Raw genomic sequence first — 25,014 nt, forward strand, 5'->3', positions numbered from 1 at the left:
AAGAAGTACGGTGGTACCTATCATTTAAAATAGGCCGTTGCCATTCGTCTATTAGCACCTCCCATTTTCCATAGTTTTGTAGGGCGTAATCCGAAATCGATGGCCCAGCATCTCCACTTTTTCCAAAATATTTGGTATAGTATTTGTAGTACTCTTTCACTCGCTTAGCAAAATGAATCTTTGGCATATCCCAGACTAGAGAAAATTCCAGCTCGGAGCTTCTTTCTGATTGTACTAGAATTTGTGCGCTCACAGCAACTGCTACATCCTTACCTGAAGTTTAGAGTCTTATTGTATACATTGGTTTTCACGATAAAGTTGTCGTCGTTTACCTTTTATGTTCTCGTCGAATGACTTCTCTGTGAGGTTTCCATTTTCCTTCAAATCGTTCCAAAGCTTTTCACCATTCGTGGTTGGATCGAACTTTTCGCATCGTGTCAAATTAATCTCCGACGAGGACTTACAACTGATGCAATAGGTACACTGCATATCTACGATCGATTGCTTAATACTGACTCCTTTGGCGGCACCGTGGTCGAATGAGGCCGTTTCGCAGTTTCCTTCTGCGTCCTGCTTCTTATTACCGGTTCCATTTTTGAACGTGAATGTGATCGTTACCTGCCGATCCTTACCGCAGACGTTTTCCACCGTCCAAACGAAAACCGCCGCCGGCAGAGAACTTTCCTTGTAGTCATGGGGAATGATGGGAGAAATCTGGCGCTGGACCAGCTTGATGCCGTAATCGCTGAGATCATACTCTGACCAGGCTCGCGGATAGAGTGCAGTGTAGTTGCACTTCGACGAATTTATGTTGCTCTCCCAGCTGCCCAGCGGGCTCTTAGGTCGGCTGTTGAACGAAGATTTAGATAAGTTTTTCGATTTCTAATGTGTTAGCGATGAATGCAACGTGATTAATATATTCGAGCAAATAATTAATTAAGTAAACAAAAACAAATAATTCGATTTTTTGTAAGAGGATTAAATTATGATCTCGATATTCTGGATATTAGTAACCATAAAAAAGTATAATGCTCATGTTTTTTTTGCACATTACGATCTTCAATTTCTCAATTGGGATTATTTCCATATGTTCATACATTTGTTCGGAACGTTTCTTAACAGAGGCGACAATCACGAGTACATAACGTTTGCATTAAAAAAAATGGACAAAAATTGCCGATTTTTCATGGGTTTACCTTCACACGCACTGACGAAACTACCCACGCAGCATCAATTATAGTAACCCAAGAGTCAGCAGAAAAAAATTGACAGCACTATCAGTCGAACTCTAATCGTGATGGCGAAAATAGTGAAGCTACTCCTTTCAGAAGTATGCGCGTTCGAAGAACCCCGCAAAGGTACCCCGCCGCGTCGAGTTGATAACGGACATCGTGCGGCACTTTGTGGACGCCGGATACGACCGTTCCGGCATCTACAACATCGTGGCACTATTGGACAACAATCAGAGCATCGAATGAAAGCTCGGTTCCGGACGGCCGACGACCCTGAGCGACAAGAAGCTCCAAAGGATGCTGAAGAGTAAGACGTCCACTGGTCTCGGAGCTGTAGGCAATGACACAGCGGCAGCGGCTGAATAAGATGGTGGTCAAGTCGATTTTCCCGGCGAATCGCGACGACCTATCTACTCTGGATGACAACGACTGGCAGGGCACTTCGTATTTTACTTCCCCCACGAAGGAAGTGAGCTCCGAAGTGAAGTTTATTTCACACACCAAGCTCCCCAAGAAGTTGGCTTACAATCAGCTAGAAGGGGATTTCAAAGCCGCTCTTCTTTAGCTCCGGACAGGCCATGAACGGGGAAATTTATAGTATGAAGTGCCTTCCTTGAAGTTGCGTCGTGCATCAAGAAATACCATAAGGGCCAAGACGCGATGTTCTCTAGGGCTTGGAATTTTGGAATTTGTTCGCTAGGGCTTGGAATTTTTTTTTGCAAGTGAGTTAATATAACTATCTTCCATGGGAAGTTTATCAAACTCAATAATCTGTCTTAGTTTTTTTTATCACCATCCGAAAAAAGTCCATTTTTTAATGCAAACGTTAGCGAACCGACACAATTTGAATAGACCAATACCATTGCCAAGCCAATCCTAGATGAGCATCATACTTCACATCATACTTAAACGGTAAAACGATAAATAGCGCACGGAATAAATAGTGCCTTTGCTGTGGCAATTATGGCATTACATAAAATCGCTCCAGAGGGTCGATAGTGTGTTGTTGAATGTTAAGACGCATCCACATTACGCCGAGCGGCTTTGGCCGTCCAGTAAAGTCGACCAAATGTGGACGTACCGCCCGGGCTTGCCGACGTGCCGAAAACCGACTCGAAACAAACCGAACCCAACACGAAACAAGTGGATCCGGTTCGAGAAAGTCGAACCAAAACAAAACGAAGTAAATTAGCGTTGACGACATGGTGCTTCGTTTGTTCGTGACGGCTTCGTACATCCGATGGGGCTTTGTCTTCGTGCACCCGATGTGGCGTCCACATTACATAACGAACCGAATATGCCGCCTGGTACAGGCCGATCGGCATCATTCGGCATAATGTGGACGCGCCTTTACACACTGCGGCGCGATCGCGAATTCGATGTGGATGTTCGATGGAATGGTGCACCACGTAGGACGTGATACCATCTGATGAACAATGTTTGTGTATTGTTGCGTTACACTCGCTCATTGCTGTTGTCTCTATGCGTTTTTAACCCCTTGCCGTATGATTTAATTTCCAACAACAGGGCCCAAACACGAGCACAGTGAGTCGTTTCGATACTCTGCTGAGTGTGTGTATCTTACTTACGATATTAGCAGTCCTGCATTATCACACGCTCGAAGCATGTATCCATTTCACATCGATAGACGACGAGTGAGGTTCGATTTTGTACGTTCTGGTACAGTCTAATCGCTACGAGTGTGGTTCGACGTTATACGTGAAGGGGTTAATAGTTGTTTATTGAAGTGGTAACTATCGTGTTGTGTTCAATTCATCAGGAAGATGGAATTATTATGGAGATGGAACTAATACATAATCGCCTGTGATCGAAGTGTGTGTTAGCTGCGAAACTGTGTTAACTATTGTTAGTAAATCGTGGTCACACACGGCCCAAACGAAACGAGAGAGTTGGTTTTGATTATCTAATTGTACTTTTTCAAGGCTAGAGGTGAATGAACTTCAATGTTTAAGGAGGTATTCTAGTCATGAAACGCACAGGAAAATTCACAAAGAAATTCGAGACAGGACAATCCGACTAAGTTCTTTCGGAAACATTGAGAGTTCGCAATTTTAACATCGTAGCGCTGCAGCTAGTGTGCTGGAAATGTTCGATGGAGCGATCGTTTCTAGGTAGTTATATCATGTACCAGAGTTGCAACAACACAAACGAACTGGGTACAGCTTTTATTCATCCGATTCAGGCCGATCAACGAAAGAATGTGCAGATTGAGGATGCGATGTCACTTCTTCAGCATCAGCATCATCAACGTCCACAGCCCCCATCTAGGTAGAACCGATGACGATAAAGACGAGCGGGCAACGATCGTGCCCGAAACACGACATAAAAATCGTTATCAGCCATTTGAACGGTCAGGTCGGCCAAAAGGAGGTGTTGGTAATTGGTGGGTTCAGCGCCAATCCGCGAACCAACGAAAGCGGCCTAAGGCTAATCGTATTCGGTGCCTCCAAGACCGGAACCTTCTTCAAGCACAGATTCCAATATTGTTATACCTGGAGATCGCATCAGCAAACACAAATCGATCACGTTTTGATCGATGGTCGGCACTAGGTTTGGGCGATCTTGGATCGATTTTCAGAAGATCGAATTTTTCCCTTTCGATTTCCGATTTTTTGGATCGATTCTTTGTACCCGAAAAAATCGTGAAGATCGATATTTTTCTTTCGATTGTTTCGATCTCACATTTTTTTTAGCGTTCATTGATTTCAATCTCGCCACATGATAAATTTTATAAACATAATGTCAACGTTTGGATCGCTCTCGAGGATGTCAAATTAGTGATAGTGAATCTAGGTGAAGCTGCTGTGTATGTTTGGTCTAGGATTGGGCGATCCTGGATCGATATTTAAAAGATCAATTTTTTTCCGATTTAACACAAACTTTTTGTAATTTTCTTTTTCAGTGTACATCAGTTTTAATCTCACCAAAAATGGCCTGACAAATTTTATAAACATAATGGCAACGTTTGACCGCTATGAAGCACTTCATTTGGATTACTAACAAAGTCAGTTTGATCATTCTCCGATTTTATTCCGTACAAGTTCTGACAAGATCGGAACTTGCGACAACTACTAGGGGTTGTTGATGTGTTACTAAGGATACTTTTTCAAATAAATTATTTAATTAAATGATCCCATGATGGTACAAGGTGAATGCTTTGGAGAACACTATTTTCGAAGATTTGATTTTTTTGTGCTTTTGATTATTGAATAGAACCATGAAATTTTCATTCCATGTTTAAACAAAATACTATACCCATATAACATAAGTAGATAAATTGGAAAAATGCTTCCGATTTTTTGAAGTTCGATTCTTTTTTGCCGATTTAATCAGTGAATCGATCCCTAAGCCGTTTAGAAAATCGATTCGTCGAGATCGATCTTTTCGTAAAGATCGCCCAATCCTAGTCGGCACTTCTCAGATATCATCGACCTCAGAACATATCGTGGCGCTAACATCGATTCAGACCACTACCTGGTGATTGTCGAACTGCGCTCTAAACTTTTTGCCTTCAATAGCATAAGACATCAGCGCTCACCACGGTATCACCTACAACGACTGCAGGAACTGAACGCTGCTGCAACATATGCGCAGTGTAGGTGCGTTGTCGAGAGTAGACGAACTGAATGCTGCCTCCCTCGATGAACGCTGGAACACTCTGAAGCAGCAATAAGCAGCAATAAGCAGCACAGTAGAGATCGTCATCTGGTATATAATGTGGACAATAGAACGAATGGTATGACGAAGGGTGCCGAGCGTTTCTGATCGAGAAGGATGCAGCATGCCTCGACACGAACGACTCGACAAAACGACGGACCGACTGAAGCGAAGGCAGTAAACACATCTCTATCGGGGAAAAAGCCTGGACGAAAAAGAGTGTGAGGAGATGAAGCTTCAAGAAGCTGAACGCCTCGCACCAAGGCTTTGTGCTGCGAGTCGAAATGTGCATGAACAAAGAAGGAGGCATCTTCACGAACGGACGAGAGGTGATCGAAAGGTGGATGGACACCTTAACAGCGCGCAGACAAGAGAACATAACGGCGTTGAAAAGGATCACACTGGTGCAGTGAACAAAGACGACGTACCACCCCGACGATGGATGAAGTTGAGGAAGCCATTGTTCAGCTGATGAACCACAAAACAGCTGGCAAGGATGACCTTGCAGTGGAGCTTTTCATGGGAGGCCCAGTGAAATTTATACAGTGTATGCATTGGTTGATAGTCAGGATCTGGAACACGGAACAGCTACCGGAGGAGTGGAAATAGGGGATAATCTGCTCCATAAAAAAGGTGACAAGCTGGATTGTGAAAACTACCGTGCAATCACGATCCTAAATGTTGCCTACAAAATCCTATCCCAAATCCTTTTTTTGCCGTCTATCGCCAATAGTAAGCAGATTTGTTTCGGTGACGGACTATATTTTTACACTGCGGCAGATCCTCTAGAAGTGCCGCGAGTATCGATTCTCTACGCACCACATCTTCGTCGACTTCAAAGCCACATATGATACAATCAACCGACAACAGCTATGGAGAATTATGGACCAACACGGCTTTCTCCAAAAGTTGACATAACTAAAGCGAGGACATGTGACGGTAGCAGACCTGTATACCCGACTGAAATACGAAGGTCGAGGTGGTCGACGAGTTTATTTTTGGCTCGTTGATAACAACTGACAAAAACAGCCGTGAAATTCGAAGACGCATGAACAACAGTGTTGGTGCCTTCTATGGGCTCCACAAGTCCCTAAAGTCCAACAAACTCCTACCCGGCACGAAGTGTATCACGTACAATCTCTTATTCGACTGGTAATCTTCTACGGGCTCGAAGCATGGACGATGCTCGAAGAGGACGTGCAAGCACTTGGTGTCTTCGAATGCCGGGTGCTCAGAATAACATACGGCGGTGTGTAGGAAAACGGAGTATGGAGGAGGAAGACGAATCACGAACAGGCGCAACTCTACGGCGAACACAGCCAAGGCTAGACGAGTGCGATCGGCGGAACATGTTGCAAGATTGTCGGACAGCAACCCCGCAAAGATGGTGTTCGCCTCGAATCCGGCAGGGGTAAGAAGAAAAGAAGCACAGCGAGCAAGGTGGTTGAACCATCAATTTAAAGCCAATTAGCTGATCTTTTTCGAAAAAATACCACAATTGCAAAAAAATTTAATTTTGGTTTCGTTATTAATGATTGTATTTGTTTTTTATAGTTTTCATGGTCTCGGAACCAAAGGTGCTATATTTTTATATTAGGCTGTCAAAAAAGTCCTGCGGTATTTCCGCGAGGTGTCGTAAGCGCGTAGTTCTAGTTGTATTCATTGTATCGAGTCATACTATAGCTTGTTGGAAAGGTATTTTTGCGCGCTATAATATAGTCCTTGACAGTGTTTTGTTTGATTAAGTCGTTCGTGAGTTATAGTGTCGCAGATATGGAGCAAAATAAAGAGAAAATCCGACATATTTTACAGTACTACTATGACAAAGGCATAAATGCATCTCAAGCTGCCAATAAAATTTGTGCAGTTTATGGACCCGATACAGTTTCCATTTCCACCGCACAACGATGGTTTCAACGTTTTCGTTCTGGTGTAGAGGTCGTCGAAGATGCGCCACGCTCCGGAAGGCCTGTCGTCGAAAATTGCGACAAAATCGCTGAATTAGCCGAGAAAGACCGGCATAGTAGCAGCCGTAGCATCGGCCAAGAGCTGGGGATAAGTCATCAAACCGTTATTAACCATTTGAAGAAGCTTGAATTCACAAAGAAGCTCGATGTATGGGTGCCACACACGTTGACGCAAAAAAACATCTTTGACCGTATCGACGCATGTGAATCGCTGCTGAATCGAAACAAAATCGATCCGTTTCTGAAGCGGATGGTGACTGGCGATGAAAATTGGGTCACTTACGACAACGTGAAGCGCAAACGGTCGTGGTCGAAGCCCGCTGAAGCGGCTCAGACGGTGGCCAAGCCCTCATTAACGGCCAGGAAGGTTCTGCTGTGTGTTTGGTGGGATTGTCAAGGAATAATCTATTATGAGCTTCTTCCCTATGGCCAAACGCTCAATTCGGACCTGTACTGCCAACAACTGGACCGCTTGAAGGTAGCACTCATGAACAAGAGGCCATCTTTGATAAACAGAGGCCGCATTGTCTTCCATCAGGACAACGCCAGGCCACACACTTCTTTGGTGACGCGCCAGAAGCTCCGGGAGCTCGGATGGGAGGTTCTTTTGAATCCGCCGTATAGTCCGGACCTTGCACCAAGTGACTACCACCTGTTTTTGTCCATGGCGAACGAGCTAGATAGTCAGAAGTTAGCCACAAAAGAGGCTTGTGAAAATTGGCTATCCGAGTTTTTTGCCAATAAGGAAGCGAGCTTCTATAACAGGGGTATTATGACGTTGGCATCTCGTTGGGAACAAGTCATCGAACAAAACGGCGCATATTTGACTTAAAACAGATGATTGTAACCAATTTTATGAACAAATGAAAATTTAAAAAAAATACCGTAGGACTTTTTTGACAGCCTAATATATATATATATATATATATATATATATATATATATATATATATATATATATATATATATATATATATATATATATATAGGAAGTAGGAATACACACCGCCGTATGTTATTCTGAGCACCCGGCATTCGAAGACACCAAGTGCTTGCACGTCCTCTTCGAGCATCGTCCATGCTTCGAGCCTGTAGAAGATTACCAGTCGAATAAGAGATTGTACGTGATACACTTCGTGCCGGGTAGGAGTTTGTTGGACTTTAGGGACTTGTGGAGCCCATAGAAGGCACCAACACTGTTGTTCATGCGTCTTCGAATTTCACGGCTGTTTTTGTCAGTTGTTATCAACGAGCCAAGAATAAACTCGTCGACCACCTCGACCTTCGTATTTCAGTCGGGTATACAGGTCTGCTACCGTCACATGTCCTCGCTTTAGTTATGTCAGCTTTTGGAGAAAGCCGTGTTAGTCCATAATTCTCCATAGCTGTTGTCGGTTGATTGTATCATATGTGGCTTTGAAGTCGACGAAGATGTGGTGCGTAGAGAATCGATACTCGCGGCACTTCTAGAGGATCTGCCGCAGTGTAAAAATATAGTCCGTCACCGAAACAAATCTGCTTACTATTGGCGATAGACGGCAAAAAAAGGATTTGGGATAGGATTTTGTAGGCAACATTTAGGATCGTGATTGCACGGTAGTTTTCACAATCCAGCTTGTCACCTTTTTTATGGAGCAGATTATCCCCTATTTCCACTCCTCCGGTAGCTGTTCCATGTTCCAGATCCTGACTATCAACCAATGCATACACTGTATAAATTTCACTGGGCCTCCCATGAAAAGCTCCACTGCAAGGTCATCCTTGCCAGCTGTTTTGTGGTTCATCAGCTGAACAATGGCTTCCTCAACTTCATCCATCGTCGGGGTGGTACGTCGTCTTTGTTCACTGCACCAGTGTGATCCTTTTCAACGCCGTTATGTTCTCTTGTCTGCGCGCTGTTAAGGTGTCCATCCACCTTTCGATCACCTCTCGTCCGTTCGTGAAGATGCCTCCTTCTTTGTTCATGCACATTTCGACTCGCAGCACAAAGCCTTGGTGCGAGGCGTTCAGCTTCTTGAAGCTTCATCTCCTCACACTCTTTTTCGTCCAGGCTTTTTCCCCGATAGAGATGTGTTTACTGCCTTCGCTTCAGTCGGTCCGTCGTTTTGTCGAGTCGTTCGTGTCGAGGCATGCTGCATCCTTCTCGATCAGAAACGCTCGGCACCCTTCGTCATACCATTCGTTCTATTGTCCACATTATATACCAGATGACGATCTCTACTGTGCTGCTTATTGCTGCTTATTGCTGCTTCAGAGTGTTCCAGCGTTCATCGAGGGAGGCAGCATTCAGTTCGTCTACTCTCGACAACGCACCTACACTGCGCATATGTTGCAGCAGCGTTCAGTTCCTGCAGTCGTTGTAGGTGATACCGTGGTGAGCGCTGATGTCTTATGCTATTGAAGGCAAAAAGTTTAGAGCGCAGTTCGACAATCACCAGGTAGTGGTCTGAATCGATGTTAGCGCCACGATATGTTCTGAGGTCGATGATATCTGAGAAGTGCCGACTAGGATTGGGCGATCTTTACGAAAAGATCGATCTCGACGAATCGATTTTCTAAACGGCTTAGGGATCGATTCACTGATTAAATCGGCAAAAAAGAATCGAACTTCAAAAAATCGGAAGCATTTTTCCAATTTATCTACTTATGTTATATGGGTATAGTATTTTGTTTAAACATGGAATGAAAATTTCATGGTTCTATTCAATAATCAAAAGCACAAAAAAATCAAATCTTCGAAAATAGTGTTCTCCAAAGCATTCACCTTGTACCATCATGGGATCATTTAATTAAATAATTTATTTGAAAAAGTATCCTTAGTAACACATCAACAACCCCTAGTAGTTGTCGCAAGTTCCGATCTTGTCAGAACTTGTACGGAATAAAATCGGAGAATGATCAAACTGACTTTGTTAGTAATCCAAATGAAGTGCTTCATAGCGGTCAAACGTTGCCATTATGTTTATAAAATTTGTCAGGCCATTTTTGGTGAGATTAAAACTGATGTACACTGAAAAAGAAAATTACAAAAAGTTTATGTTAAATCGGAAAAAAATTGATCTTTTAAATATCGATCCAGGATCGCCCAATCCTAGACCAAACATACACAGCAGCTTCACCTAGATTCACTATCACTAATTTGACATCCTCGAGAGCGATCCAAACGTTGACATTATGTTTATAAAATTTATCATGTGGCGAGATTGAAATCAATGAACGCTAAAAAAAATGTGAGATCGAAACAATCGAAAGAAAAATATCGATCTTCACGATTTTTTCGGGTACAAAGAATCGATCCAAAAAATCGGAAATCGAAAGGGAAAAGATCGCCCAAACCTAGTGCCGACCATCGATCAAAACGTGATCGATTTGTGTTTGCTGATGCGATCTCCAGGTATAACAATATTGGAATCTGTGCTTGAAGAAGGTTCCGGTCTTGGAGGCACCGAATACGATTAGCCTTAGGCCGCTTTCGTTGGTTCGCGGATTGGCGCTGAACCCACCAATTACCAACACCTCCTTTTGGCCGACCTGACCGTTCAAATGGCTGATAACGATTGTACAAAAAAAAATTGAAAAAAAAATATATATATGCAAAGGACCATGCAATTAAATTGCCATGGTCCATGGGGCAAAGGACCATGCAATTAAATTGGTGGCTCGTTATATATATATATATATATATATATATATATATATATATATATATATATATATATATATATATATATATATATATATATATATATATATATATATATATATATATATATATATATATATATATATTATATTTTTGTCATACAAATGAAACAATTTTTTTTTTTGCATAACTCAAAAACTAAACAAGCAAACGGAATGTGGGGGTTTTAGAGGGGGGGGGGTCTTGGTTGCATAACTCGAGAACTAATCAAGTAAAGCCCCTCTTCAAAGGTGAGGGGGCTCCCATACAAATGAAACACAACTTTTGAAAAGCTTGAGAACTAATCAAGCAAATGGAGCCAAATGTGAGTGTTTTTGGGTACGAGAAATGTTTCTTTGATGGTATCACACCACTCCCTCGTTTGGAATGGAGCGGGGTTCCATAAAAGTATTACACATATTTCAACCAAACATGACAATTGAAAAATTTCGGAAAACTCTGAAGGAAAATGGGAAAATTCGGAAAAATCAATTCTCATATGTTTTACAATTACATAGTGACAAGCGTTGTTAGTCCATTCGATGTTTGCGCTAACTAAATTGATCTTTGTTCGAAAGTGGAAATGGATTGTAATGTGATAAAACGCACTCCTATATCTTCTTCTATCTATAGAAATAAAAATGGATCGCCGAATGTGTGATAGGAGCAAAACTCCAGGAAGGAATTGTCCGATTTAGGGTTGTCTTTATCCTAGCAATATTCTATATCAAACATTTATTCCAAGTAACGGAGAAACATTTTATTTGCAAGTGGTTGAAAAATTTTGAACGAGAATTGTGTCTGAAAATAATCTGATATTATAATGACGAGTTTTGGTAGAAGTACTAGGATTTTATAGTAAAAGGATATTTAAAAAGGAAGATTAGAAGATTAATCAATGAACAGTTCTGCGATTGGACCCATGAACGTGCGCTAAGTAAGAAAACTTGAATAAATTTTGTGTGGGACGAAGTTTTCCGGGTCAGCTAGTAAATAAATAAAGTAATAAATCTAGTCATGATAAAAAACTCTTTTCGTATATTTTCGGAGCTAAGACATTTAAGAATACAGTAAAACCTGTTTTTGTGTGGTTTTTTATGCGATTTTTTTTTGTGCAATCGCACAAAAAATGCATCAAAAATCTCGTGCGATTTTTTTGGGCGGTGTTCGAAAAAATGAAGTCACCGGTCATTTTTTTTCTTTGATATGTATTTCATCGCTCCACATAGGGACTGTGTCGGCTAATTCACTATCTCAAATTTTATTTCGTTTGTTTCAAGGTGTCAGTAGGAGCTTATTGAGAGGAGCAAAGAGTTGATTTTATGATCTGCACAAGTGCGCAAGTTGTTGCGGTCCCTATCCACCGCATAAAATATGTTTTTTTGTGTAGCGAACACTATTTTTTAAAGATACTGGTGAAGTTTAGTACGATTTTTTTGTGCGGTCCCTATCCCCCGCACAAAGATAGGTTTGCCTGTGTGTTGGAAGGATTTTTTCGAATTCACATTAGTTATAACAATTTTTTGTGACCATATTTTCAATATGCCGTGAAGTTCATTTGACTGTGCATAAATCAACGCACACGGACGAAACGAAATCAGTTAGCGACGAAAGGTTCGAATGACTTCCAATTTATGTTGACAAATAAGGCTGGAAGAAGCAAAAACTCATTGCGAATTGAATGCCAAGGCTTCCCCTGACTTTGCCGAGTACTACTCAAAACAGACCGCATCTAATCTGTGACTAGCGATGACATGATACGATCGCGATTCAAGTATTTATTTAGAAACTGAGCTTCTTGAAAACAAAAATATAGTGGAAGAAAGCAACACTTGTGATAGAGCAGCATTGCAATACAAAAATTGAAAAGAAATGATTTTGTAAATTTAAAACACAACATAACATCGATGTTGATTGGCATTTTTTGCTACTTCCCAAGGCAAAGGACCATGCAATTAAATTGGTGGCTCGTTATAACGAAGACGAGGAACGCAAGTTTAGCTAAAGATCACGAGCTCCCAGTCACAGATGCAAAAGAGTTATGATTGGGCTAACCAGAAAAGAGTGAGTGATCAACAAAAAAATCGTTTTGTTGAAGTCAAGTCATGTTGCGTGCCATGCAAATACGAATAGAGAGTCAATCAATATCTTCAATATCTTCGATCAGGCAAAAGGTATTACTGGTACACAAAAAAAACGATTTGAGGAAAAAACACAATTATGTCGGCATAATAGAAGACAATGTTTCTTAATAGCATCGTACTTGAAATCTCATATTAAGATTTATTTGTGTCAGACTGTAGTACCAATTAAACATGCGTTCGTCAAATAATATTTATAGTGAAATTATCAAATAAGATTTGCCTAATTTCATTACTAAACAGCTCGGAGCAAAGCTCAATTAGCGTGCAGATTAATAATCAACCGCAGCTGACGAAAGCACAAATTGATTCACCATACACACACCCTCGGCAAAGCGAAACCACAAGAGCAAACCGGGCATCATGTGCGAGCTGTCAACTGGCAGTAAGCTTTATGTTGGGTGAGTGCATTTTTTAATTAAAACTACATCATACCGCTTTCGCACATTTGCGGTTGATATCATCAGCATGCCACTGGTCCGGGTTTAATTGGGTGTGAACTCAGATGGATCCGATGTCATAAAACTGTCAGTACGGAGCCAAGCGATAGGATTGAACTCCATCTCGAGTAAGGTGGTTGTTCCTCTGATGATGAAATTCCAACAGCATATGCATTTCTGTTTTGATACATGGCCCAGGGCGGCTAAAATTATGTTGTTCTTATAACCAAACATAGCTTATACCGGCTATGGACGGACCCATTGATTCTCGATTGTCAACACCCTGGGGCGTCAGTTGCGGAATTAGATTGCGAGATGTAAACCATAAACTGCTATGATTATTTAAAGTACAGTCGAGTATTGCTACATAACGGAATACATTGTTGGTATACACTAAAAGGTATAAAAAGGATGTTTTACTTTCTTCTCTTTGAAGCTACAACATATTTGTTCATGGTGTGCACGGAAATAAAAAGTGTGGCGATGGGGAAATGATGTGGGAGAATCCCTGGAAAAAGTAACGAGCGAATAGGAAGCCGGAATTCATTTGTAGGATTCACAGTTTGATGTGTGTTTCTACTGAGTGTCTGTTCTTGATTCTGAAAGCAGCAGATACAATCATGTGAGTGGGAATTTCTTCTGCTAAAGATGCTTCAATTTTGAAATATGAATTCATTTGCTATCACAAAAGCAAACCTACTGGAAACCATTAATTTTGTTCGTAGTTCTCTGCAAATTGGATCAACGGATCACGACTTTTATCCGTACGGTACAGAGTAAAGAAAAATCCTCAATAAAGCCGAGCCCTGATTTAATGGAGCATACCGTAGATGGCTCTATTTAGGTGTCATCGATTTAGTTCACACAACTTCGTAGTGAAATGATAAAAACATGCTGACGAGTAATCATTCTATCAACCCAACATAGGCGAACTACAGCCAACCGCAATAATCTCGGCGCCACTTTGGTGTATGATTTATACATTCAGACTCTTATGTACCTGTACGAGGAAAGCAAACTCTGGAAAATGGTTACATTGTTCTCGTCCTTAATGGTGACGATGAATTGGTTCGCGTGCACAGTGTTATACTCGTACAGGCCCGGCTTGAGCTGGAACCGGCAGAACTCGCCGGCGAATCCACGCCCAATCGTGCCGGCGCCAATGCCCCCGATCGGGGCTCCGTAAATCTGCTTGCCGTTCTGGGTGTACCAGTAGTCCATCAGTACCTGGCGGTTTTCGCGTGACACCTTCCAGTAGTACGGGATATATCTAATAAGAAAATGAAAAAGGAAAATGAAAAATTTAATTCAATATACATACACTTTTGCAGCATTTATGAGAGATTTTGATAAAACTATTTTGCGACTCTGCGTCGCTGAGCCTTTGACGTGTAATTACAGATATGGTATCAGAATGATTGTACTATTCAAGAGTCTGTCCATCCGCGACAGGCAGCCCATGAATGTTAGTAAAGGGTTATCCATTAGCGACTTGTCAGTTTTGTGTCTTCGTGTGGCCGAACCCTTAAACCATTTTAATGATTTGTCAATGTCGAAACGATAGTCAAAATCAACATTTTCATCATGGTAAAGTATCCGAACGAGCAACGCGTGCATAGTTTAGAGACCAAATTTAAGTCTACATTTTCGCTGTTGGATGTTTCAGTGCCAAAGAGAAGCCGCCCGCATGAAGCAACGAAAATATCGCAGCCGCATCTGAAATTACTCAAATCAGTCGATTGCACGGCGTTCCCAAGAGTTTATTATTATTATTATTATTTGTTTATTTGCCAACAGGCTAGAAGCTCCAATGGTAGTCTTAGTATCTAAATTAGCTTTACATAAATGTTGCATTAAATTACAAAATTACATTAAAAATTTGCATTGCCTAGTAAGTTGTCCGAAGTCAAGGTATAAAAAACATTAAAAATTTACGCTGATTACAAACACGGGACAGGTTAAAGTCAAAAAGTCATCTTCAAGTCAAACATAGAGACTACATGCAGAGAAGAGAAGTGGAACTTGAGAGAAAAAAGTGGCAACGATTTGTGGCAAGAAAATGTAAACAGTGAAAACATTGACAGATGGTTTACGCTCTAAAAATTGAACATATTGTTAAGATGTCTCTAAGAGGGTGGGATACATCATATATAAGGTGGGAGGTTCGTATATAATGTTAGCATCATCATGATAAACACGGCGAATGGGATATAAATTATGAACTGAAAATTGAATAAAATATACATATACACGCTGAAACGCTGTGGACAAATATTATAATGCATTTTTATCGGCTTATGTATAATGCATTATCAAAATAAACCCATATGTATTGTAATCATAACTTGCTGTTCTATTCATAACAACATTTATGGTCGTATTCCACCAATGATGACAAATGTGTAATTTACGAATGAAGCTTCGCCATAGAAACTGAACATTGAAAAAAAAAAATTAAAATGTGGTAAGAGCATCAGTTGAAATATTTTAAAGCATTCTCATCGGAATAAATTGAATGATACAATAATTATACGACTAAATAATGTATGTACGCTTAAAAAACAACTTAAAATATGATTTCTGAATAAATTTCTTTTTTTTTCAGTTTCGAACACACCCCGTAAAAAGCCATTTTTTTAAATACCCTCTGTTGGTATTGTATCTAGAATTTACAAGGTAATGAAACGTTAACGTCAATTAGTTTTTAGTAAACAGCTTTTTAGCTGCCGGGGAAATTAACACCAAACTATATACTATATATATTCCATGTCAATTATTGTTCGTAATTGTTCTTTATAGTTTTCATTCAAGGGCGCTACATTTTTTTATATTTTTTCTCGAAAGCTGAGGATTTTTTAGACAACATATCCAAAAATGTGTCCTTCTTCGTTTTTAAATTATGATTTTTCAAATTTAACCGATGGTTCAAAAAATCATGTTTCCCCCTTTTTTTTTCCAAAAATTACGTTTTTCAAAATTCATAACTTTTGATCTACTGAACCGATTCAGATAATCGACATAGTTAATTCAAGTCAATAATTTCACACCTGCAAAAATTTTTTTTTATTTATAAAAAAACAGATACAATTATTAATCACGAAAACAAAATTAATTTTTTTCGCAAGTGCAATATTTTTCCAAAAAATTCTAGGCTTTAATTTGATATATCTATCATCTGAATCGCTCTAGCAGTTCAAATGTTATGAATTTTTGAGAATAGGAAAAAGGGGAAGAAATTAATATTCCGAACTATCGGTTAACTTTAAAAAATTATAACTCAAAAAAGAAAAAAAGAACATATCTAATTTTGAGTTAAAAATCCTGTTTTCAAGAAAAAATATAGAAAAATATAGCGCCGTCGGTCCCGAAACCATGTAAACTATAAAAACGGATACAATCAAGAATTACAAGAAAAAAAATTCAAATTTCTTGCAAGTTTGACATTTTAATTTTTTTTTTTTTTATAAATTATTTTGTTTATTTCAATTCATATGAAATATTATTTACAGTAATAAAAATTCAACTTTCACATCTTAAATAGAATGAAAGTGCACCAACATCGATTCTGTTATTAGTTCCATTAACATAGTTGATGTATAGTATTAGAATTTTCAAGATTTGACTACGTTTGTTTGGTCTGATGTTCAGCAGCGCAGGTTTCATTAATTCCTCGAATGACAGTCGTTGCCATCCGTCGAGTATTTCTATTATTCTCAATTGTATGTATGCCCAGGCAGGTGCTACGCGAGGACAGTCACTAAATTTATGTTGCAGCGTTTCTATCGCAGCATTACAGTGTAGGCAGTGTTCGCCATCCGCTCGCTGGATTATTCTCATTAATTTTCTATGCTCTATCTTCTCATTGACGAATAAATATAAACTACTTCGCTGACTCGACGATAGTTGATTCGTTGCAATATTTTTCCAGATTCTCTTCCAATCTGTGCCCGGATTTCTCCGTTCAACACGAGGTGTTTCGGTTCTCTCCAAGAGTATACGATGTATTTGATCACTGGATGGACTTGCTCTAGCAAGTGGGGGGAGAAGGGGGATTTGTTGGGATATTATCTTGAGGCAGGGAAGGTCTGCAGGGGGAGGAATAGCTTGGTTCAGGAGGGATCGGTAGTAGGGAAGGTATCCAATTGCCTGCATGTGACGATTCAATAGCAGCGCTCTACATTTAAAGGCTGGTAACTGCAGTTTTAGTCCACCAGATTCGGTGTCACGCGCCAGTTGCTCCATTGGGACTCGCGCCGGTAGTCCACGCCAGAGGAATGATCCCATGATCGACGTTATTTTCGCCGTGTGAACGCAATACGGCGTAAGAATTGATGCCACATACCAAATCTTCGCCGTGATGAAGGTGTTTAATGCAATTATCTTCTGTTGAAGGTTGAGATTTCTTAATGAGTGCAGCCATAACTGCTGAGCAAATTTGGCAACAAGAGCGTCCCAGTTGATTTTGTTCATTTCTCGGATCGAGTTGGTGAAGTATACACCCAAAATCTTCACTTTATCTTCTGTACGTAGCTACGGCACGCTCAATGGATTTCCATCAACGAGCCCAACGTCGATTGCAACCGTTTTGGATATATTTAATTTTGCTCCGTGCCGCTGGAAATAACTAAAAAGTTCATTGATGCGTTCTATAGCATTGGTATTGGTAGCTATCGCAGATATATCATCTGCGTATGCCACCACCAGGTCGGAGCCGAGTTGTCCAATATTTTACCATAACGAAAACAAGCTACCAATTTTCACGAAAATCTGAAAACTTCTATATCAGTTTGGCATGGAATGGCTGCAATAATACTGCAGTAATACTGCAATAGTTCACAAATTTCAAAGTTCGCGTTTTTCTTGTTGTTTTTCATGTCTTTTAGTGCGGCCATAATAATAATTAAGATTACTGCATTTGGATTGATGGTAGAAAATATCATTAACTTCCTTGAATAGTGGATGTGATATAATCCACTTTATATATGTATATATATATATATTAATAAATATTTTCAAACGAATACATTTGTCAAACAAACTGCAAAACTAAATACTTTTATACTGTGCCTTAATTTTTTGATTTTAACGTTCAAAGACTCTTCAATAAAAATGGCAATTATGACGGATGATTGCTTCTTGATTGACGCGTGTTCCAACTGGCGAACTGCCAATTAAAAGGCACTCCAACTAAAAAAGCGCTATAAAACTACTATAAAACTGTGAAAAATTTATAAAAAATATACGAAGACTCTTTTTGTCGTTTATGAGTTTCTTTTTTTTAAGTTGCTACTAGGCATGTTTGCGGATTAATGGAAAGATATGATATGTTGATCCTTGATATGAGAATGAAAGTTAACAATTGGAAAAAAAAAATCATGTGAATGGAGACGATTTTTGTGTACAGCACATGCCACGTGGGCCTTTTGCTGATTAAATAAGTAAAATTTCTTCCAAAACGTCATAATTTTACAACCATTGAGTCGATTTCAAAAATCGTAATATCAAATGAAATCTTATTCTTCTATGAATCAACTTAAATCTGTCATTCAAACAAACTCAAAAATTAAATACTACATAAAAACTTTAATTATAAAGTTTAGAGAATTTGCGACTTAGTTTTCTACAATTCGCTCTTTCACACCAAATTTCTATCTTGTCGCAATTTCAAACCTCTCAAATGATAGGTCAAAGAAAGAAAAGCAGGAAAAATTAACAAATAATGGGGTGTAAATAATAAAGCAAAGGTAATCGTGGATTTTTAATAGATTAATCTCATAAAAATATTGAAAAAAAACATTCCTTTTTTAATTTCTCTTTCAAATTTTGATAAAATTGCACTGAATAATTAAATAAGGGCAATATTAATATTTGAATAAACTTATGTAATTATAAACATGGTGCTCCCGTGGCCGAGTGGTTAGCGTCATAACTAACATGCCGGGTGTTCGGGTTCGATTCCCGTTCTGGTCGGGGGAATTTTTCGTCAAAGAAATTTCCTCCGACATGCACTGTGAACACGCGTATTCTAGAGCTTGCCACTCAGAATGCATTCAAGGCGTGTTATTTGGCATAGAAATCTCAACTAAGTACTAATAAAAATGACGCAAGTAATACTAAAGGGTGTGTCACATCAAATTGCATCACGGAAAAAACGCTGTAGAAATTTAATTTTTAGGAATTATATCTTCAGCTTTCGCTTTAAAATCAGATAAGAGTGTATAGATCACGTTGGCCATGCTTCACTGTCAATTTTTCGTAAATTTGGAAAAATGTCGTCGAACGAAAAAGAGCGTCGTGAATTAATCCTGTGTACTCCGGAGTTGGAATCCGGAGTTGTCACATCGGGACATCGGTAAGATGCTGGGAATCGTCCAATCCACGGTCAGCAGAGTACTAAAACGATACTTCGAGAACCTAACCATCGACCGGAAGGTGAAGAACGGCAAAAATGGATGCTCCGTCAGTGAAAAAGATCACAAGCGCGTAGTTAAGCAGTTTAGACGTGATCCGAGAAGTTCGGTCCGGGATGTCGCCAATAAGCTGAATTTGTCAAGTTCATTCGTCCAGCGGACCAAGCAGCGGGAGGGCCTGCGTACATACAAGGTTAAGAAGGCTCCTAACCGCGACGAAAGGCAAAACATGGTGGGGAAGACGCGAGCCCGGAAGCTGTACACCGAAATGCTGACGAAGCCGCATTGCCTGGTAATGGACGACGAAACCTACGTCAAAGCGGACTTTCGTCAGCTGCCGGGCCTGTTGTTCTTCTCCGCAGAGGACAAATTCAGCGTTCCGGAGGAGATTCGCATACAGAAACTATCCAAGTTTGCCAAAAAGTACATGGTGTGGCAAGCGATCTGCTCTTGCGGAAAGCGGAGCGCCCCCTTCGTGATGACCGGCACGGTAAACGGGCAGGTTTACCTTAAGGAGTGCCTACAGAAGCGCTTACTACCACTATTGAAGCAGCACGAGGGCCCGACCATCTTCTGGCCGGATCTCGCTTCGTGCCACTATTCAAAGGACGTGTTGAAGTGGTATGAAGCCAACGGGGTCACCTTCGTGCCAAAGGAAATGAACCCGCCCAACGCGCCGGAGCTTCGCCCAATAGAGAAATATTGGGCGATTATGAAGCAGGCCCTCCGGAAGAACCCAAAAGTTGTCAAATCGGAGGCGGACTTCAAGAGAAAATGGATTTCTGTTCAAAAAAAAGTACAACCTGACGTTGTACAGAACCTTATGGACGGGGTAAAGAGGAAGGTACGAGCATACGGGCTTGGGCTCAAAGTATGAAAAATGGAAAATGCCAAAAGTTGTTTAATAGTTTTTATTTTACTGTCTAAAATTTTCAAAAGGATCGGTTTACTGGGCGAATTTCTACAGCGTTTTTTCCGTGATGCAATTTGATGTGACACACCTTTTACGTTGAGACGGCGAAGTTCCTCTAGGAACGTTATTGCCATTGAAGAAGAAGAAGAATTATAAACATGTTAATATAAACCTTCCCATCTTCTCATTTTTCATTAAAGACCTTGCGTCAAGACAGCTAGAAATCCATACACTCTCAAATCAAGTGTGCCTGAAAAAATTATATTCTTCACGTAAACAAGCGATGAAAATGTGGACACTTTTTAGTCAGTGAATTGTATGGAGTTCCACATGGTTGAAAATGCGCAGCAGACCTGTAACAGCACCATAGGCACCGTAGCTCGTCGAGCTAGAAGATTGATCCTATGGAGAATGGCAGGACAGTCGATTCGTGAGGTTAAAACGTCAGATATCAGCATGGCTCGGGCAGTGTTCTGACGCACTTCCAGAGTGTCTAAATTGATTAGCTGACAGCGGCCTTCATAGCTGGGAAGGCTATACGGATCTCGCCACGGCAGTAAATGCAAAGCGAAACGAATAAACCGTCGTTGTACGTTTTCAATGCGGTACATACTGTTCTGGTAGTGCGGGTTCCAGACGGCAGAGCAACACTCCAGTATGGAGCGAACAAGGCCACAGTAAACAGCCTTCAGACAGTAAATGTCTGTAAACGATTTCGTCGTTCGAAGCATAAAACCAAGTTGTCTCGTTGCCTTGTTGACAATATATGCGATGTGATACTTGTATGTAAGTTTTGCATCCAGGAGCACACCAAGGTCGTTAACGCACTTCACGCGAGGTAGAACAACGTTTGAAAGCCGGTAATCAAAGGAGATAGGATTCCGTTTTCTTGCAAACGACACGACTGAGCATTTATTGGGATTCAGTACCATCCTATTCGTTTCACACCAAGCTGCAAAGGAGTCCAGTTGCCTTTGGAGGAACATGGCGTCGTCAATCGATCTAATGTAGCAGAAGATTTTCATGTCATCAGCGTAAAGGGACTCTCTAGTAATTATTGCAATCGTTGAAGTGACATAAAAAAACAAGTGGACCGAGATGGCTGCCCTGTGGTATTCCGGAAAACGATGCAAAACATGAGGATAGACGATCACCAATCTTCACGCAGTTTGTTCTGCCAGTCAGGTAAGATTGGAACCATTGCGGCAGATTACCGCAGACTCCCACGCGTTCCAACTTGGCCACTGCGATTGCGTGGTTCAGCTTGTCGAAGGCAGCTGACAAGTCGGTATAGATGGCGTTAGTCTGGCATCCCTCCGAGAAGCCGTCGATGACATGCGATGTAAAGACAAGCAGGTTCGTTGTTGTGGAGCGTCCGGGCATGAATCCATGCTGATCGTTGCTTATTAGTTCCTTATAATGGAACTACATAGACGGCAGAACTACGAGTTCAAACATTTTTGACGTGGCGCATAGGCTGGAAATTCCCCTGTAGTTGTCAATATTCGATTTGTCACATTTCTTGTGTACCGGCAACATATACGCAGTTTTCCAAAGGATCGAGAATTTTCAACAACGATAGGCCAAACAAGTGGCGGGGCGAGCAGCGTTTGGGCGCACTTCTTTAGTACGAATGAGGGTATCCCATCGGGGCCCGCTAACATTGATGACTTCAATATGGCCACAGCCTTGAGGATACACTCATCGTTTACGAGAATTCGGCTCAACAAAATCTCATTAACCGGAACATTCCTGGCGGCTGTCCATACTTCGTCGGGTGATAGCGTGGCATTATTATTCCCGAGAATTTGAGTGCGAAAAGTCGTCGAATCCCTTCAGTATCAGTCGCAACTTCATCTTTGTAGAACATTGATGGTGTCATTCCGCTTTTCTTTCGTTGATCGTTGACATATTTCCAGAAGGCTTTCGGGTTTGATTTCAGCTTTTGCTGGATGCGAGTCTGATGTTTGATAAAGCTGCGTCTACTTTGTAACTTATTAATATGTGGGTGAAGATACCAATAAAAAGATACCAATAACTTTTAATTACAACTGACATTTTTTGTAGCCGATGATAAGACAGTTTTATCATTTAAATTAGAAGCACACCATCCTACGAGAATATTCTGAAATGGTGGAGTGTTGGAATTGACCTATCTGGTCATGGGAACCATTTGAAATTTCAAGAAATTCACGAAAATGGACAAGTCCTAAGGCTAATATTTTTCGGAGGCGATAGAATGTCAATTTTATCATTTGAATTAGAAGCATACTATCCTCCGAGAATATTCTGAGATGGTGGAATGTTGGAATTGACCCATCTGGTCATGGGAACCATTTTAAATTTCAAGAAATTTACGATAATGGACAAGTCCTAAGGCTAATATTTTTCGGAGGCGATAGAATGTCAATTTTATCATTTGAATTAGAAGCATACCATCCTCCGAGAATATTCTGAGATGGTGGAATGTTGGAATTGACCCATCTGGTCATGGGAACCATTTTAAATTTCAAGAAATTTACGATAATGGACAAGTCCTAAGGCTAATATTTTTCGGAGGCGATAGAATGTCAATTTTATCATTTGAATTAGAAGCATACCATCCTCCGAGAATATTCTGAGATGGTGGAATGTTGGAATTGACCCATCTGGTCATGGGAACCATTTGAAATTTCAAGAAATTTACGATAATGGACAAGTCCTAAAGCTAATATTTTTTGGAGGCGATAGAATGTCGATTTTATCATTTGAATTAGAAGCATACCATCCTCCGAGAATATTCTGAGATGATGGAGTGTTGGAATTGACCCATCTGGTCATGGGAACCATTTTAAATTTCAAGAAATTTACGATAATGGACAAGTCCTAAGGCTAATATTTTTTGGAGGCGATAGAATGTCGATTTTATCATTTGAATTAGAAGCATACCATCCTACGAGAATATTCTGAGATGGTGGAGTGTTGGAATTGACCCATCTGGTCATGGGAACCATTTTAAATTTCAAGAAATTTACGATAATGGACAAGTCCTAAGGCTAATATTTTTCGGAGGCGATAGAATGTCAATTTTATCATTTGAATTAGAAGCATACTATCCTCCGAGAATATTTTGAGATGGTGGAGTGTTGGAATTGACCCATCTGGTCATGGGAACCATTTGAAATTTCAAGAAATTTACGATAATGGACAAGTCCTAAGGCTAATATTTTTTGGAGGCGATAGAATGTCGATTTTATATTTGAATTAGAAGCATACCATCCTACGAGAATATTCTGAGATGGTGGAGTGTTGGAATTGACCCATCTGGTCATGGGAACCATTTGAAATTTCAAGAAATTTACGATAATGGACAAGTCCTAAGGCTAATATTTTTTGGAGGCGATAGAATGTCAATTTTATCATTTGAATTAGAAGCATACCATCCTCCGAGAATATTCTGAGATGGTGGAATGTTGGAATTGACCCATCTGGTCATGGGAACCATTTGAAATTTCAAGAAATTTACGATAATGGACAAGTCCTAAAGCTAATATTTTTTGGAGGCGATAGAATGTCGATTTTATCATTTGAATTAGAAGCATACCATCCTCCGAGAATATTCTGAGATGATGGAGTGTTGGAATTGACCCATCTGGTCATGGGAACCATTTTAAATTTCAAGAAATTTACGATAATGGACAAGTCCTAAGGCTAATATTTTTTGGAGGCGATAGAATGTCGATTTTATCATTTGAATTAGAAGCATACCATCCTACGAGAATATTCTGAGATGGTGGAGTGTTGGAATTGACCCATCTGGTCATGGGAACCATTTTAAATTTCAAGAAATTTACGATAATGGACAAGTCCTAAGGCTAATATTTTTCGGAGGCGATAGAATGTCAATTTTATCATTTGAATTAGAAGCATACTATCCTCCGAGAATATTTTGAGATGGTGGAGTGTTGGAATTGACCCATCTGGTCATGGGAACCATTTGAAATTTCAAGAAATTTACGATAATGGACAAGTCCTAAGGCTAATATTTTTTGGAGGCGATAGAATGTCGATTTTATATTTGAATTAGAAGCATACCATCCTACGAGAATATTCTGAGATGGTGGAGTGTTGGAATTGACCCATCTGGTCATGGGAACCATTTGAAATTTCAAGAAATTTACGATAATGGACAAGTCCTAAGGCTAATATTTTTTGGAGGCGATAGAATGTCAATTTTATCATTTGAATTAGAAGCATACTATCCTCCGAAAATATTTTGAGATGGTGGAGTGTTGGAATTGACCTATCTGATCATAGGAACCATTTAAAATTTAAAAAAAAATCCACGCGAATGGTTGAGGTTTATGGCAACTATTTTTTGTAGCCGATGGAATGACAATTTTTTCATTTTTGACTTAGACGACAGGATTCTATCTCGTTTCTGAAAGGACTCAAACTGGACAAATAAAAATACTTCAAGTTAAAAGGTAATATAAAAATTTATTGATGAGACTTAAAAATTATATCATTTTAATTTTCGAACATATTTCACATTGTTTTGTAGATGGAATT

General features: G+C 40.0%; 1 protein-coding gene across 1 annotated transcript in view; it reads right to left on the reverse strand.

The window, feature by feature from the left end:
* LOC129774753 (non-lysosomal glucosylceramidase) overlaps positions 1 to 25,014 on the reverse strand; it is a 67,643-nt gene that overhangs the window by 17,058 nt on the left and 25,571 nt on the right. Inside the window, exons 2-4 of the mRNA XM_055778692.1 lie at positions 14,141 to 14,410; positions 333 to 847; positions 18 to 273 (exon numbers count right to left, since the gene is read on the reverse strand). Coding sequence (XP_055634667.1) covers positions 18 to 273; positions 333 to 847; positions 14,141 to 14,410 — 1,041 coding nt within the window. The remainder of the gene's footprint in view (positions 1 to 17; positions 274 to 332; positions 848 to 14,140; positions 14,411 to 25,014) is intronic.

The sequence above is a fragment of the Toxorhynchites rutilus genome, chromosome 3, assembly GCF_029784135.1.
Source record: "Toxorhynchites rutilus septentrionalis strain SRP chromosome 3, ASM2978413v1, whole genome shotgun sequence".
NCBI lineage: Eukaryota > Metazoa > Arthropoda > Insecta > Diptera > Culicidae > Toxorhynchites > Toxorhynchites rutilus.